General features: G+C 37.4%; 1 protein-coding gene across 1 annotated transcript in view; it reads right to left on the reverse strand.

Annotated features, from left to right (window-relative positions):
• Positions 1 to 1461: 1461 nt before the first annotated feature.
• The window catches only part of LOC126824188 (TBCC domain-containing protein 1), a 39154-nt gene continuing 22491 nt past the window's right edge, over positions 1462 to 18124 (reverse strand). Inside the window, exons 7-17 of the mRNA XM_050553372.2 lie at positions 16086 to 16149; positions 14530 to 14605; positions 13700 to 13793; positions 12907 to 12973; positions 10783 to 10903; positions 9169 to 9250; positions 8567 to 8615; positions 6692 to 6771; positions 5428 to 5550; positions 3404 to 3579; positions 1462 to 1541 (exon numbers count right to left, since the gene is read on the reverse strand). Coding sequence (XP_050409329.1) covers positions 1462 to 1541; positions 3404 to 3579; positions 5428 to 5550; positions 6692 to 6771; positions 8567 to 8615; positions 9169 to 9250; positions 10783 to 10903; positions 12907 to 12973; positions 13700 to 13793; positions 14530 to 14605; positions 16086 to 16149 — 1012 coding nt within the window. The remainder of the gene's footprint in view (positions 1542 to 3403; positions 3580 to 5427; positions 5551 to 6691; positions 6772 to 8566; positions 8616 to 9168; positions 9251 to 10782; positions 10904 to 12906; positions 12974 to 13699; positions 13794 to 14529; positions 14606 to 16085; positions 16150 to 18124) is intronic.

The raw sequence follows: 18124 nt of genomic DNA on the forward strand, positions 1-18124 counted from the left end.
AATACCGCAATTCGATTGGCTGACCAGTAAAATCAATTTGCATATATCCAATAAAGTTGCAGTATTTCTTAAAATTTCGGTTGTAATTTAGTTTAAGTTTTCGTGAATAAGTGCCCAGGTCGTTAAACCCCATTTCAATTCATTACACATATCATTCACTAAGAGGTTCATCCAATCTATAAACTAGAAAATAAACTTACATGAAATCTTCTTTCGAGGAGAGCTTGAAATTCTTTCCGTTGTTGTCGATTAAGCCCTGACTCTTTCACTGTTCTCTGCCAATCATCAATCTGTTTAGAACGCTGTGAAACTATTCGCTGATAACGACTAGGTAGACCTACCGGTATTGACTACAAATATTTAGAAAAAAAATATTTTGGTAGACATGAATATTAAATACCTGTAGTTCCTTAAAAAAAGTGAAAAGTGATCTTTTTACCATTGCTTTTTTGTAGCCCAGAACTACAGAAACTGAGATATTTGGGTTATAAACATAAATTTGAAGTTTAATCCCAATCGGATAAAAACTGTGACCTGTAGAGTGCCACAAACAAATGTGAACGGGCATCCAGATGGAAAGGGGCTAAGACAATATACGTCCACATGAAAATGAAATGGAAATTGGCCTGGACATCACTACTCTTATATTGAATTTCAAGAGATCTTTTACGTGCACGCCAATGTGTACACAGGACCTTGGTTGTCCCTTGCCAAGCCCACTGTCCTGCACCACTTACAGGCTGGCATTTCACCAGAAAATCCTGATGAATTGAGATCAAAAACCATACCTCCAGGTTAGCCAGCCAACATCTAACTAAGCGAGTTTCAGTAACATAAGGCTAATAGAGAGAGAAATGGGGTTTAACGTCCAGTCGACACAAACTAGGTGATTTCTGAACTAACATATGGTTTAATTTTATTTCAATAAATTGATTGCGCATAGGGGTCTTTAATTAGCAGTGGGAGGAAACTGGAGGACACGGAGAACGCCCACGAGGTTGGACAGGCAACCCTACTATTTGTCGCACACAAAATGAAATGAAATGAGGTTTAACGTCCTACTGTTCTGCTCCTAACCTGGGCGAATGAATTGTCGCATACAACCAGGCCAGTTGACTCAATGACAGGCCTTATGATACAGCGTGCACGTGCTAACCATTCGGCCATTCCCCCCCCCCCCCAAATAAGGCTAATATCATTGAAACATACAGAGCCTTTTGGATAATTTAAGGTATCTACTGCTCTCTCTATAAATTTAATATAAATAATAAAGCTGTCCTACCTGTGTGGGTCCGTCCATCTCAAACGGTATAGTGAAAGTATAGAATTCTTTTACAGGCATTAACTCCCAGACTGGACTATCTTCACGATTATCGGGACCTAAAACAGGATAGTAAAAGTATAGTATTCTTATACAGGCATTAACTCCCAGACATGGATTATCTTCACAATTATCGGGACCTAAATCGGTATAGTAAAAGTATAGAATTCTTTTATAGGCATTAACTCCCAGACTGGACAATCTTCACGATTATCGGGACCTAAACAAAATTATACTTCATTGTTATATTTGTCTCCCATCCACTTATTCACATCATTACCTTGATAAATATATGAGTTTCCCCGTTGAAATGTTGCATAACAAAATATAATATATGTGTTTCCATAAAATTGTGTTTATATAATATGTTCACTTAAAGGGGAATTATGGGAGATTAGATAAAAAGTTGACATTTCTCTCTATAACCTAAATAGAATATGCTGAAAATTCCAGTCAAATTGCTCCACTCTGAACCGAGATATTAGCTTTTGAATATTAGGCTAACCTCGATCATCATTACTAAAGCCGGTTCGATAAAAAACGTAGTCTTGATTATCTATACTTTAATTATTTATTAAAAAATGTATTCCGATCCGCTACATATCGCAGGCTAGCGATGGCATTGAGAGTTGATTATGGTCTGGATAAGTTAATAAATGTCTTATTTATAATTTAGATAACATTTGAGGCCTAAAGAAAGACTTGTAATAGACAGATTTAGCTCTTGCATAATGTATGTTTAATAAATGCCTATCAAAAAAGTTAAACAAAAAAAGATGTTTTATTTTAAAGATGATTTATCCAGTTCACTATATCATTGGCAATCCACGTTCCTTAAAGGTCACCAGAAAAGCTTCATAAATTTTTTAAATAATGCAAGTAATTATGTCAACATATCATTTCAATAAGTATAACACGAAACCAAATTTCAATATTACCTATAACAAGTAAATTTCAACATTAGTAATTTCCGCCATTCTCCGTGGGTAGTCAAAACTTTCTGTCAATAAACAATCTGTGACGTCATTTTAGTCCTTCGGCTCATAGAAATATAGATTAGAATATGAGCCGAAGGACTAAAATGACGTCACAGATTGTTTATTGACGGGTTCGTGTTGTACAAATGAACCCTTTTCGGTGACCTTTAATTACGACTTTAAAAAGTATTTAACTTGTCAGTTGAAGGGGCTGTTTGAATATTGTTTATAAAGTAAATAAAGTTATAGAAACAAGCCGGATAACCCTAAATTATTGGGACAAAAAACCAAGGTCCCGTGTACACATTGGCGTGCACGTAAAAGATCCCTTGATAGTTGGAATTCTATATAAGAGTAGGCCGTACTGCCACTGTCCGGGCAAAATTTCCTTCATAGCACACTGTATGGCGTATGCCCGTCTTCATTAGCCCAGGTTATGAGCAGAACAGCAGGACGTTAAACTCCACTTCATTTCATTTCATTTCATTTATGAACCAAATCAGAGTCTAGTAGTATTTCAGTTATTCTCAAAAGAAAACCAAACGTCTGTTGGTCACGTGAGCTTCTCAAACATAAAACAATATGATATAGTCGCTATAAAACTCCTAGTTGTCCTACATGGCAAAGATTTTCATTATCGTTTATTTTCGTTTTTTCCTTGCAAGAATCTTTCCTAACCCAACCTGTATCCACCAGGAGTGTTATCGTTGTGTATAATGTTGTTTACATTGACTGTATGTAATACTGTATCGGTAGTTCAGTATATAAAATATAAAAACTTCTTGTAGAATCTATTTATAGGAACAAAGAGAAATAGGATTAAATGTCCAGCTCATTTCATGACTAACATATGGTTCAATTTTATTACAATAATTCTCTTGCCCATAGGGGTCTTTAGCAGTGGGAGGAAACTGGAGGACCCGGAGAAAACCCACGAGGTTGGACAGGCGACCCTACTCCTTGTCACGTACAACCGGGGAATCGAATCCATGCTAGTTGACTCAATGACAGACCTTATCACACAACGCGCACATGCTAACCATTTGACCATTCCCCCCATCCCCACTTTATAGAAACAAGAATATAAAGTTAACAATATACTCACCAACACATAATGGTTGATCCCAGAGATTAAGATCTGTACCTATTCCCATTCTAGCTAGATGTTCGTCTAATTTAGGATAAAACGTGTGATAGGGTGCTAGTATGATTGTATCATTACCACTGAGTAAGGCTGGACGATTGGGTGTTAATAAATATATGGTACACAATGTACAACCACTGAAAATAGAAACATAGAAGCTTGTCATGATCAGACACCCTAGAATACCCACTAGCGTCCTCCTGTTTTGCTCCGACTGGGGTAATGAAGTCGGATCAACAAATACCACAAAACATTTAACTCTGAGAAATGCGTTCAAAATTTATAATCCAAAAGTTCTTTGATCCTTCCACCTATTGATAACTTTGACCTGTCTCAAGTCCACAAGAATTAATAGATTAGAAAAACACAGGGGATAGCTCCAAACCATTAACTAAAAATATTCTGAATTTAGATAGGCTTACTTCTTTCGCACCTACCAAAGCACCAACCACAAACAACTTTAGTGTGGAAGGGTACCTGGGGTACGATGAAGAAATGAAATGAAATGGGGTTTAACGTCCTACTGTTCTGCTCCTATACTGGGCTAATGAAGACGGGCATACACCATACAGTATGCTATGAGGGAAATTTAGCCCGGGCAGCGGCACTATCACCTACTTTTATATCGAATTCCAACTGTCAAGGGATCTTTTACGTGCACGCCAATGTGTACACAGGACCTCAATTTTTCGTATCATCCAAAGGAATAGACAGCTGTCCTTGTCAGGCCCTCCGTCCTGCATCACTGACAAGGGGAAATCACGTCGTAAAAAATCAAGATGAACTTTCTCGGCCAATGCAGGGATCGAACACCCGACCTCCAGGCTAGCAAGCCAGCGTCTTACCCACTTAGACACGTGATCCCCTGTACAATGAAGAGGGTGACAAGATATCTATATCTGATTATAATCTCTGTCAAATAATATATCTCATAAATCGATTAATTTAGGCCCAAACCCCGACCTGCAAGTAATTTACAACCATCAACCTGTGAAATTATCATATCGTCATATTATTAAGTAACGTAACATCATTGTATCGTCAAGAGTCAAGAGTATTTAACTGGTTAAAAAATGGGACTAGTTGAGAAAATTTTGACCATTCGATTAACCAGTTAGGGATATTGAACAAGTAGGAATATTTTCATTAAAAAATGCAGGATTCCGAATTCCGGCCCACACCCAGCACAGAAAGTCTATTATACCAGCCCATTCCAGACATACAACATGATCATCATAGCTCCATGGCCGGTCCAATACCCCCTCCCCAACCAACCCCATATAATGTTCAGCAGAAATAGGTTATTTTGACGATGGCCCAATTCGCCCCTGAATGAATATAAGGATCCTAGCGATAATGTCGTTTTAATATTACAATGAATATAAAGATCCTAGCGATAATGGTATTTTTAATATAAGGACCCTAATGATAATGTGTCTTTAATTGGAGTTAACATTCTACTGTTCTGCTCCGACTGTGTTAGTAAAAGTGACCTTACGTCATACAGTGTGCTATGAGGGTAATTTTGCCCAGACAGTGGCACTATGACCTACTTTTATATGTGTACACAGGACCTCAGTTTTTCGTCCCATCAAAATGATTATAAACGTTTCCTTTGGCCAAGCCCCTTTTCCTGCACCCCTGACAAGTCGAAACCACATTGGAAAATTAATATGCAATTACTCAGCCAACACAGGGATGGAACACGGGACCTCCATGTTGGTGAGCCAATGTCTTACTCACTGAGGACAATAGAAAAAAACGAGAGAGAGAGAGAGAGAGAGAGAGAGAGAGAGAGAGAGAGATAGAGAGTTTAACGTCCACTCGACACAGACTAGGTCATTTCGGAACTAACATATGGTTTTTAATTTTATTTCAATAATTTGCTTGCGCATAGGTGTCTTTAGCAGTGGGAGGAAACCGGAGGACCCGGAGAAAACCCATGATGTTGGAAGAAAAAACGCCCAAAAAAACAAAAAACAAACCTGATGATAATATTTCTACATAGAGCAATGATCGTTATATTTTCACAATTACTAACATGTAGTGTTGTTTCTACTGGTCCTAAAACAATCGTAGACTTACGACATTTCTCAACTGTTACAGATCTACAAATACAAATAAAAAAGAAAAAATATATGAAAAAATAATCTGAGATCAGTTCAGTTCAGAAACAAATATAAACAATCATCTGACTGATGATAAGTTCATAACTAAATTTATGTTTCTCCTTAACCGGAGGGCAAGAGATTTTAATGTCAACTCAACACAAACTAGGTCAGGTATATATATACAAAGGCAGGTAATTACTGAGAAATAAATAAAATTGAAATGGAGTTTAACGTCCTACTGTTCTGCTCCTAACCTGTTTCTCCTTAACCGGAGGGCAAGAGATTTTAATGTCAACTCAACACAAACAAGGTCAGGTATATATATACAAAGGCAGGTAATTACTGAGAAATAAATAAAATTGAAATGGAGTTTAACGTCCTACTGTTCTGCTCCTAACCTGGGCTAATGAAGACGGGCATACGCCATACAGTGTGCTATGAGGGAAATTTTGCCCGGACAGCGGCACTACAGCCTACTCTTATATCGAATTCCAACTGCCAAGGGATCTTTTACGTGCACGCCAATGTGTACATGGGATCTCGGTTTTCCGTCCCATCCGAACGACTAGACAGCTTTCCTTGTCAGGCCCTCCGTCCTGCATCACTGACAAGGGGAAACCACGCCGGAAAATCTGGATGAACTTTCTCGGCCAATGCAGGGATCGAACACCCGACCTCCAGGCTAGCTAGCTAGCGTCTTACCCACTTAGCCATGTGATCCCCCTACTGAGAAATAATACCAAAAAAATATAATTTTAGGCGAACACAGGAATCAAATATGAAAAATAACAAAGTGAACCTAATTGTTTGTACTAATAAAAAGCATTTATTCACACACCATGTTCTACAAAACATAATAAATATTTGAAGTTGAAGTCCATTAAAGGGAATGCAAGCTTATTTCCAATATTTCCTGGAACGCACAACGATTTCTTGTGTTCTAATTTGTATCTTTCAAGATCAGACTAATCCACTGTTTGAAATGAGACCAGATATGGTATAATAAAAAGATGCTTAATTGTTGATAAAACATAAAGAGATGTTAGATATTTTTATAATTTTCTACATGAACACTGTCCAGACATACACATCTGAAATGCTGTGGTGCAATGGATAACCCAAAGGGTATCAGAATTACCTTAAAGGTGAAAGTAAATAAAGGTATGAATAATAACTTCTATGAATTTTAACACAACTCAATTCCAAAGTTCCAGAACTCTGAAAAATAAAATATACAATCTAAATTCTAGAGTTAACCATTTTGATCATTAGCTCTATCTGTGGTAATTAAATTCAAATGGTAATTTTAATATACAGTTGACCAAAGCATTCTTGGTTAGACTAACACAAGAAAGGTTCTGCAGTTTTCAGTGGCCTTCATTACAATGAACAACAAATTGAATGAATCCGGTCAGCTAAATCTGACAACAGCTATGCTGTTTTAGCAGGAGTTTCTGTATTTAATGTTTAGCTTTAAACCATTGCTGGCAAATTGTTCAAATTCATTGTCGTTGTGAATCATTGAAAATATTGGGTACCTTCTGTTGCATCTAGAGAGAGAGAGAGAGAGAGAGAGGGATAGGGTTTAACGTCCACTCAACACAGACTAGGTCATTTCGGGACTAACATATGGTTTATTTATTTTTTTATTTCAGTAATTTGCTTGCGCATAGGGGTCTTTAGCAGTGGGAGGAAACCGGAGAACCCGGAGAAAACCCACGAGATTGGACAGGCGACCCACTCCTTGTCACCTACAACCGGGGATTCGAAACCACGTCAGTTGACTCAATGACAGGCCGAATAATACAGCACGCACGTGCTAACCCTTGGCCATCCATCCCCCCCTGTTTCATCTATATTAGATAAGTAGTGTCGGTCTAAAACTGTTTACTTTCCCAAGCGGTGTTGAGAAATTAACAGACAAGTTAATAATGATCACCATTTGAGTTAAAATAGAAAGATAAAAGACTGAACAAGAATGCAGCAGGTACAGAAGCTTAGACTGCTTGAATTTATAAATTAACCCTTAACCGGTCTACGTCATTTTGACGTCATGACGTCAAGTGGTCAGGCTAAATAAAGGCTAAAGTGAAATATTTTGTATGGCTATTTCAAACAACTACTGCCAGTAATTATAAGTGATAGACTCTTGACACCAATAAAAAGGTTGAAGGGGATAAGTTTATCTATAATTTGCACATTGTCTCTCTTTTTCTAAATCATTTTCATTAGAAATATCGTCTTCAGAATCGGAAATGAAATGAAATGAAATGGGGTTTAACGTCCTACTCTTCTGCACCTAACCAGGGCCAAATGAAGATGGGCATACGCCATACAGTGTGCTATGAGGGAAATTTTGCCCGGGCAGCGGTGCTACGGCCTACTCTTATATCGAATTCCAACTGCCAAGGGATCTTTTACGTGCACGCCAATGTGTACACGGGACCTCGGTTTTTCGTGCAATCCGAACGACTAGGCAGCTGTCCTTGTCAGGCCCTCCGTTCTGCATCACTGACAAGGGGAAACCACGCCGGAAAATCGAGATGAACTTTCTCGGCCAATGCAGGGATCGAACACCCGACCTCCAGGCTAGCGAGCCAGCGCCTTACCCACTTAGCCACGTGATCCCCCTTCAGAATCGGTGTCAAGGATATAATCCGAGTCGGAATCATTCATAAGCATTTCAACCACTTTGAGAGACATGTTTTTCTCAATGCCCTTGACAAGACAAGTTCCTGTCTGACACGCATGCGTGGCCATATCAATTAAACACGAAACTAAATACTCAAATGTGGCTCATAAAAAAAGGTTCCTACCATGGTCGACTGCTAGTTGACCGTGATCACTTAGCTGTATAACATTATGTTGACTATAGTCGACAAAGACCGGTTAAGGGTTAATATGCATATTCAATAATTTGTAGCTTTATACGATGATAAATGACAGTAAATTATTTCAGAGACTTATTATCGCTATTTAAGTTTTTTTATCAAAAGTTTCATCCAATACCCACCCTAGCTATTGTTTGCTTACTGATCTGTGACATGACAATTAACTTATTCCTGAAAAGATAAAGAGACTATCAGAAATGAAATGAAATGTCATTTAACATCCTGTTGAGGGTTCTTTTAGGTTCACAGAATCTCATTTTTTTGTCCCATAAGAACAACTATACGTTGTCCCTAGCCAAGGAGATAACTTTGTTTTTATTGGTTTACATATGAAACAGATTTCTCTGCTATGAAATGTGTCTTACCCTAAAAAGAGTAAAATAAAATTTTAAGTTATGCATGCCTCCCAAATAAAATCCTTTTTTCATACAATATTATTGAATATTCTGATCAAGATTGTTTTTTATACAAGAAAAATCTCAGCTAGTTGTTTAAACCTCTCAAATGTGGGAGAAATGACATCAAGTGTTCCAGAAAGAAAAGCCACCTTCTGTATACAACAGTGAAATTGATTAGATAGAGAATTCAACTTGTTCGTCAATTGATATAAAATTAGAATATCAAAGAATTGAACCTCATATTTGTGGTCTTTATTTTTTAAAAGATACCGCTAAAGATTGTCATGGTCTTTTGAAATAAAAATCTTGCAAGCGTGATGTCTTACCCTGTAATGACATTTTTAGGTACAATATTAGCATTGGTTGCTATTTTTCCTCTTTTACTTCGGTCACTTCGAGATGATTCACCTGAAATGGAAGAAATTGTTTGATTGTCTATAATTTAACCAAGTGGAATGGGGGTTCGTGTCCCAGTCCAAACAATATTTGATCATTTTTAGACTATCATTGATACAACATCTTGCTTTTACAGCTGCGGTTCTATCAACACTATGTCAATTTCTGTTATGGCACCATTGATGAAATGATATGAAAGGGGTCTTAAAGTACTAATGGGCTAATATATGAGAGAGAGAGAGAGAGAGAGAGAGAGAGAGAGAGAGAGAGGTTAACATCCACTCGACACAAACTAGGTAATTTCGGGACTAACCTATCATTAAGTTTTATTTCAATAATTCGCTTGCGCGTATTGGTCGTTAACAGTGGGAGGAACCCAGAGGACCTGGAGAAAACCCACAAGGTTGGACAGGCGACCCTACGTAAAACTGGAGTATCAAAACCAAGACAGCTGACTCAATAACAGACCTTATGATACAGCGTGCACGCAGGGCTGTCGGTAATTTTTCACAGTTGATTAGCAGCACTGCTAATCAAAAAGTCCAATTTTGCCAAATTTGATTAGCAAATTTAAAAATTGATTAGCAGTTTTACAGTTTCAACATAAAACACCTAAATAATAAGATATTACTTTAGTTCATAACAAATATGATTAGATTCCATTCTTACTATTCTTAGATTTTTTTAGCACTGCCACAAGTACTTGTGACAGTTTGTGAATGTGATGTAGACATTTAGTTAGGTCTTATGTCTGAAGCCAATTCTTAACAGTGACTTCCGAAGCCCCAATCATTTTTATTGTTATTTTTTGTTACATTAGAAATCTTCGTTAGAAAACTATTTCGTCTGCTTTTTTTTTATCGTGTATTGCTATTTTTGTTAAATCGGACGCACTTCGATTAACTAGACACACGCGATATTTTACGGGAATTTTTACTTTGATTTATCATTTTACAATACGTTAACATATATTTATTTTTTTATATTTTATTTACAATACGCGGGGGATACACTGGATTTATTTCTTTCAAAATGAATATGATATAATTACTTGATGTCTCGCAACGTGAGTGGTACTACTTGATTCCCTATTTCCGGTTTAATAGTCCCTATTCATAGAGTTATGTCGCTGTATTATATAGTACCGTATAATGAATTGTGTCTGGGTAGTTCGAGTAGAAAATGTCACTCGGAAAATTCAGTTTTGTTTATAAAATTTTATTCAACATTTTATACACGTTGAAAGTGTTGAGAAAGCCTTCTAGTCTTCAAATGTGGATTATCCTTGTGTCAAAATCCAAAATGACAGGCATATTAATGATTCGCAGTTACTGCGAATCAAAAACTTTAGATTTTATTTTTTGATTAGCAACGGACAAAATATGTATCGCAAATAGCGCTGCGATACTGGTTGTCGGCAGCCCTGCGTGCACGTGCTAACCACTAGGCCATCCAGCTCCCCTCCGGTCATCAAATCACCTTTTTTTTAGATGACCTTTGACAACATAGAATCTTTTAACATAAATCCCTTTTTTTGTACAAACCTGCAAATAGCCAGGACAGTCTTGTTCCTGTTGCTATACACGATGGAACATTAAATGGATTCTGCCCTAAATTATCTTTTATCCACGACTGTAAGAGACGTAGTGAAAATGTCTGACCCAACTGAAAAATAAATTTTAAAGAACTGAATACCACAAAGTCCAACTGGAGAAAACTCAGTCCTGCTTCATAGTGGATGGAATATGTGAGCTTTTGTTTATTAAAGGTCACCGAAAAAGCTTCAAATCTTTTTTAAATAATGCATGTAATTATGTCAACAACATAATGTTAAATAAGTATAACACAAACCTGAATGTCAATGTTACCTGTCACAGGTAAATTTCAACGTTAGCAATTCCCACTGTTCTCTGTAGTTAGTCGTAACTTTCCGTCAATAAACAATTTGTGACGTCATTTTAGTCCTTCTGCTCATATTCTAGTCTATATTTCTAAGAGCAGAAGGACTAAAATGATGTCACAAATTGTTTATTGATGGAGAACCACGGAAATTACTAACATTTCAATTTACCTGTTGCAGGTAACACTGACATTTTGGTGACATTTACAGTAAAATATGAATTTTTCACATCTTAAGAGATGAGGCTACCCAAAAAATGCTTTCTGAAATTCTAAAGCTATTGAATTGAAGATGGCACAAGAAGTTAGGAAATGTAATAAACAAGGGAAAACTAACATTAAAAATAAAGAAAATAAAGTTGTTGCCAGGGTAACACATTTTTTTTGGAAAAGGTATGAAAAACGTAGGTAGACCATATCTCAGGCACTAATAAAGATAAATGTCTCATTTTCGGACTGCTTATTCTTTAATGATAACCCCAAAACCAGACAGAGAGTTTTTCTCTATAATTTTTATAGCTTCTTGGAAAATGGTGTTTAAAACATTTGCCTCACCACAATATTTTGTCTTTGGAGAAATATTTTGATAACTTTTGAATATTAATGATAATTCAAATTGCTTTCTGTCTGATTCTGTGGTAGATATTAGTTTATATACCCTGCAAATTTGCGAAGATATCTTAATTACTTACAGAGATATAATGTACCTACGTTTTTCATAACTTTTTCCCAAAAAAATGTGTTACCCTTGCAACAACTTTTTTTTTAATGCTAGTTTTCCCTTCTTTATTACCTTTCCTAACTACTTGTACTATTTTCAATTAACCCGTTAAGTGCGTAAGTCGTTATATAACGTCCTGGACAACTGCCACTTACTGTGTGTAGGGCGTAATATAACGCTTTGGAGGTATTTTCCCCAACCTATTCTTATAACATAGTTCTTCGTCACTTCGTCAAATTAATTACACAATAGGGGGTAGTTAACGTTTTAAAGACATCACGCTTAACGGGTTAAACAGCTTTAACATTTCAGAATAAATTTTTCGGATAGTCTTCCCCCTTAATCCACACTAATATACTCAGATTAACATCTGACATTGGAAATAAAATGAAATGAAATGGGGTTTAACGTCCTACTGTTTTGCTCCTAAACTGGACTAATGAAGACGGGCATACGCCATACAGTGTGCTATGAGGGAAATTTTGCTTGGGCAGCGGCGCAACGGCCTACTCTTATATCGAATTCCATCTGCCAAGGGATCTTTTACGTGCACGCCAATTTGTACACGGGAACCTCGGTTTTTCGTCCCATCCAAACGACTAGACAGCTGTCCTTGTCAGGCCCTCTTTCCTGCATCACTGACAAGGGGAAACCACGCCGGAAAATCTGGATGAACTTTCTCGGCAAATGCAGGGATCGAACACCCAACCTCCAGGCTAGCGAGCCAGCGTCTTACCCACTTAGCCACGTGATCCCCATCTGACTATGGAAACAAAATCAAAAACCAACACTAGACAATGTCTCGGCTTGGATTCAATTGCATTTAAAACTGGCCTAACAATAAATTTTCGCTGACAACAACATGACGAAAGGCTTATTACATAGCAAAGCAGAACAGAACAGATTGATGAAATTTCAATTCCACATATCTTTGTAAATATTGAAGTTTGCAAGTGATTAATATAGCACTAAAACGGTGCTTCAAGACTTTAAGGCTTTAAGGAAGTTAGGACTGCGAGTGTTTAAACAGCTGAATGATTGACAGTACCTTAGAATATCCTGTTGCTGACTGGAAGGATGCGAGAGTTGCTAATTCTAAAATGGTCTTCACACTTCTGTTATAAGAAAAAATAGAATATATGAAATGAAATCAGGTTTAACATCCTACTGTTCTGCTCCGACTGGGCTCATGAACAAAAAAAACAATATGAAAAATTAAAATCATAAAATTACAAAAGTGAGCGAGAGAGAGTTGAATGGAAAGATGCGTATGCCTGATCGACATGGCCATGTTTGGTCATACATTAATACAAGGTAATTTTTATTGCTTGTGTCTTGTGTGCAATTCAAACATAGATACCAGACAGCAGCATTTCTACGAACTTCTTTATTCTTTGAGCGTATTTCCCCTTGTCAGTGATGCAGGACGAAGGGCTGACAAGGACAGCTGTCTAGTCCTTCGGATGAGACGAAAAACCGAGGTCCCGTGTAAACATTGGAATGCACGTAAAAGATCCCTTGGCAAAAATTCCCTCATAGCACACTGTATGGCATATGCCCGTCTTCATTAGCCCAGTATAGGAGCAGAACAGTAGGACGTAAAACCCCATTTCATTTCTTTGAGCGTAACACTTTCTCTTTTACCCCCGCAGACGGCAACAAGTGTAGGTCGTGATTGGAATGGAACATTTTAGCCGAGCGGTCAGGGCGGATAGTGGGAGACACATAGGGAGAAAGTTTGATCCCCTCCCCCTAGACCTTCATTATCCTCCCCCTACACCTCCATTATCCTCATCAATAAATTACAAATGATAAAGTGTGAAAATAATAAATTAATTAACCTGTTTTTATCATTGCTGCCAGCTAGAATAAATCCCAGAGCATCCACTGCTTCTAGTAATAAGATACCATCAAATCTCTCACTAGCACCCTTCTCTGTAATATAAATAATTTACATCTCTATTAATTTGAGAGAGAGAGAGAGAGAAAAAATGGGGTTTGATGTCCACTGGACACAAACTAGGTCATTTCAGGACTAACACATGGTTTAATTTTATTTCAATAATAATCGCTTGTGTGTAGGGTGTTTAGCAGTTGGAGGAAACCGGAGGACCCGTAGAAAACCCATGAGGTTAGACAGGTGACCCCACTCCTTGTCACGTACAACCGGGGATTCGAAACCACGCCTGTCGACTCAATGACAGACTTTATGATACAGCGCGCGCACGCTAACCATTCAGCCATCCACCCCCCCAATCTTGATTAAAACACAGGTCTATCTTTCGTTTTGTTTATTATACTTTCGATAGCCCCCATGTAGTGGGAGGTCAGTTCAGGGGTCATACACGCAGCTTTTGACCATATGATGTCAGATTTTTGATTAACTAATCAACACTGATGTTTCTACTGGGATACCAACAGTTCTGTGGGGTATATAACAATTAGTCCAGATCTTAGTGTAGTTCAGACAAGTAAAACGAAATTGTTAACTTTAAAAAAAAAAACGAAAGTGTTTTAATCAGAATGCCCAAGATCTTGGTTTTTTTTTCATCTATTGATAGAGAATAGTTAGCCTGCACGTAGAGGTGGTAAGCTGTGGGAGGGAACCACCCAATTCCTGTTACTTTTATTTTTATACATTGTACTGATGAAAGTCAAAATAAATTCTCACCATGTTCTGATACTAATTCTATTATTTCCTGTAAATTATTCTGTATAAAAGTTTGATGGCTATGATCATCCAGACTCTAAAATAACAAAATAGGCCTAAAATGTATTCAGATTAATTATTTTAACATTTCATTAAGAAAACAAAATCAAACTATCAACGACAGATAATCTCCCGAATTGGAAATGAAATGAAATGGAGTTTAACGTCCTACTGTTCTGCTACTAACCTGGGTTAATGAAGACGAGCATACAGTGGGCTATGAGAAATTTTGCCCGGGCAGCTGCGCTACGGTCTACTCTTATATCGAATTCCAACTGCCAAGGGATCTTTTACATGCACGCCAATGTGTACACGGGACCTCGGTTTTTCGTCCCATCCGAACAACTAGACAGCTTTCCTTGTCAGCCCCTCCGTCCTGCATCACTGACAAGGGAGAACCACGCCGGAAAATCTGGATGAACTTTCTCGGCCAATGCGGGGATCGAACACCCGACCTCCAGGCTAGCGAGCCAGCGCCTTACCCACTTAGCCACCGTGATCCCCGATATCAGATTTAAAAGAGGCCCATCAAAATATATATGACCGGTGACAGCCAAATGAGTCAGAAGTCGGACGTGCTCATTTAACGCTACGATGTAAAATAGCGAAATCCGATGCCTTAACTTGTCTATTATTAAAGTAATCCAGACAAATTCAAATATTTAATTAATTTAGTGAATAAGTTGGGTGTTTTTAAAAGTAGTGTCATTAAAATCAATGCTAAAAACAAAACTTTATTTCAACTTTGTTTGTGCATAACTTTTTTAATTTCCATCTAATCTTTACATTTTATATACCATTGAAAAGCTTATAACATGTACTTTCTAAATATATGCATAACTCAAATATTATTTTTTTATCCCAAGTGACTCATTTGGCTGTCACTGGTCACATATTACCCAACATTGATTCTTTCCTTATATCATTTGCAAAGTATGATAAACGTTGAGGAATTCAATACTCATCACAGAGAAACAAACGAGAAAAGCATTACCGCCGTTTTGGCATGACTCCACTGTATACATGTATGCACCTAAATGAGCATAAATATTGTCTCAAAGCTTTTAATTTTATCAAATTCTCGGGTAATCCCACGCTCAAATAATTTCATTGACAGACTTTAACATATATTTAACACAAACTAGGTCATTTTGAGACTAACTTGTTTCTTCATCACAGGATAAAATTTGTGGACATTGAGAGAAACACACTCTGTTAGTCAGGCAAACATACTCCTAGTCACACACAAGTCTATTATCAAAACCAAGTTACTTTGACACAATGCCAGACCTTTATATCTAAAACATTAGACCATCCACCCACTCTTGAAAGATAGAGTATTTATTATCTCCCATAATTTTAATAAATGAAAATATTTTACTAATAGTAATCATCACTTTAACACAATGAAAGACCTTTTAGACCATTCAGCGGTGCATCAACTCTTGAAAGATAGATCATTCCTATAATTTGAATAAATGCAAATATTTTATTGATAGTAATCATCGATTTCTTACCTTGGTTCTTCTAGGCGTACCCTTTCCTCCTTCAAAATCTAGTGTAGATGATTGACTTGGCCACTTACACATACTTAAGGTCCATAACAAATCATATTTTGTATGCATGGTTTTGAATGGTCACAATAGATTCGCATGAAACACACTTGTCTTTGCCAATTGGGGGATCACGTGGCTAAGTGGGTAAGACGCTGGCTCGCTAGCCTGGAGGTCGGGTGTTCGATCCCTGCATTGGCCGAGAACGTTCATCCAGATTTTCCGGCATGGTTCCCCCTTGTCAGTGATGCAGGACGGCGGGCCTGACAAGGACAGCTGTCTAGTCGTTCCGATGGGATGAAAAACCGAGGTCCCGTGTACACATTGGCGTGCACGTAAAAGATCCCTTGGCAGTTGGAATTCGATATAAGAGTAGGCCATAGTGCCGCTGCCCGGGCAAAATTCCCCTCATAGCACACTGTATGGCGTATGCCTGTCTTCATTAGCCCAGTTTAGGAGCAGAACAGTAGGACGTTAAACCAATTAAATTACATTTTCAATTATATTGATCCACATCTATGGTAGGTTCACAAAAATTGTAGACAGACGGACGGACTTAAGAGAAACAATATACATACAGATTAAATGTGAGTGAGCATAAAAATAGAGAGAGAGAGAAATGGATTTTAACGAAATCGATTTTAACGTCCACATGCTAACCATTCGGCCATCCAACCCACTGAGTGAGCATAAAAAAAAACAAACAATTCTTACTAATGGAGTTTAATATACTTGTAGTAGCTAGGAGATCAAATTTGTCTTTTATTCTATATTTTTGTTGTTACAAAATTGATGAAATAAACCATAACTATAAGATATGTATCCTAAATATTTCAGAGTAGATTAGCAGCAGAAGCAAACAAAAAAGAGAAACAGAAGAAAAACCAGCGGCTGCCAGGCAGGATACGCCCACATTTTCAAAAGATGGATAGAGAACAAGCTAAGAAGAAAGTGATTTTTCCTACAATCAAGGGCCATAATTCAGGAAATTACAATTCGATATGCGCAAATATCGAAAGGAACCGAGACCTTTGTGTTATAAACTTATATTTCAAGTTTCAACAAAATCAGATAAAAATTGTGACTTCTATAGGGTCCACAACTTTGATATACCCCATTTTTATGCTATTTGAGAACGAAGGGTGGCCATTTTATCTGTCCGTTTTGGGCCGATTTTCACGAAATTCGAACTCAGTCGTCCTTAGGGTGTAACGGTGATATAATAATACGGTTTTTTAAATCGGATAAAAATTATGACCTCTATAGGGTCCACAAGCTAAAAACGCAATTTTTCATACAATCAGGGGCCATAATTCAGGAAGTTACGGTCCGATAGGCGCGAATATCGAAAGGAACCAAGATCTTTGGGTTATAAACTTACATTTCAAGTTTCAATAAAATCGGATTAAAATTGTGACCTCGTACAAACAGGGGCCATAATTCAAGAAGTTACGGTCTTATATGCGCAAATATCGAAAGGAACCAAGATCTTTGGGTTATAAACTTACATTTCAAGTTTCAACAAAATCGGATTAAAATTGTGACCTCCATACGCGATTTTTCGTACAATCAGGGGCCATAATTCAGAAAGTTACGGTCCGATATGCCAGAATATCGAAAGGAACCGAGATCTTTAGGTTATAAACTTACATTTCAAGTTTCAAATAAATCGGATAAAAATTGTGACCTCTATAGGGTCCACAAGCTAAAAACGTGATTTTTCGTACAATCAGGGGCCATAATCCATGAAGTTTCGATCCGATACATGCCAATATTGAAAGCAGCCGAGATCTTTTGGGGATAAACCTATATTTCAAGTTTCGTCAAAATCGGATAAGAATTGTGACCTGTAGAGAGTCCACAAACAATTGTGGACGGACGGACGGACAGGGGCGACGGCATAATACGTACACATGAAAATGTGGGCGTATAAAAAACATGCTAAGATACATAAGATACATTATGTAAGGTTTAGATAAATATCTGACCATTCTTGCTATAAT

Source organism: Patella vulgata, chromosome 6 (genome assembly GCF_932274485.2).
Source record: "Patella vulgata chromosome 6, xgPatVulg1.2, whole genome shotgun sequence".
NCBI lineage: Eukaryota > Metazoa > Mollusca > Gastropoda > Patellidae > Patella > Patella vulgata.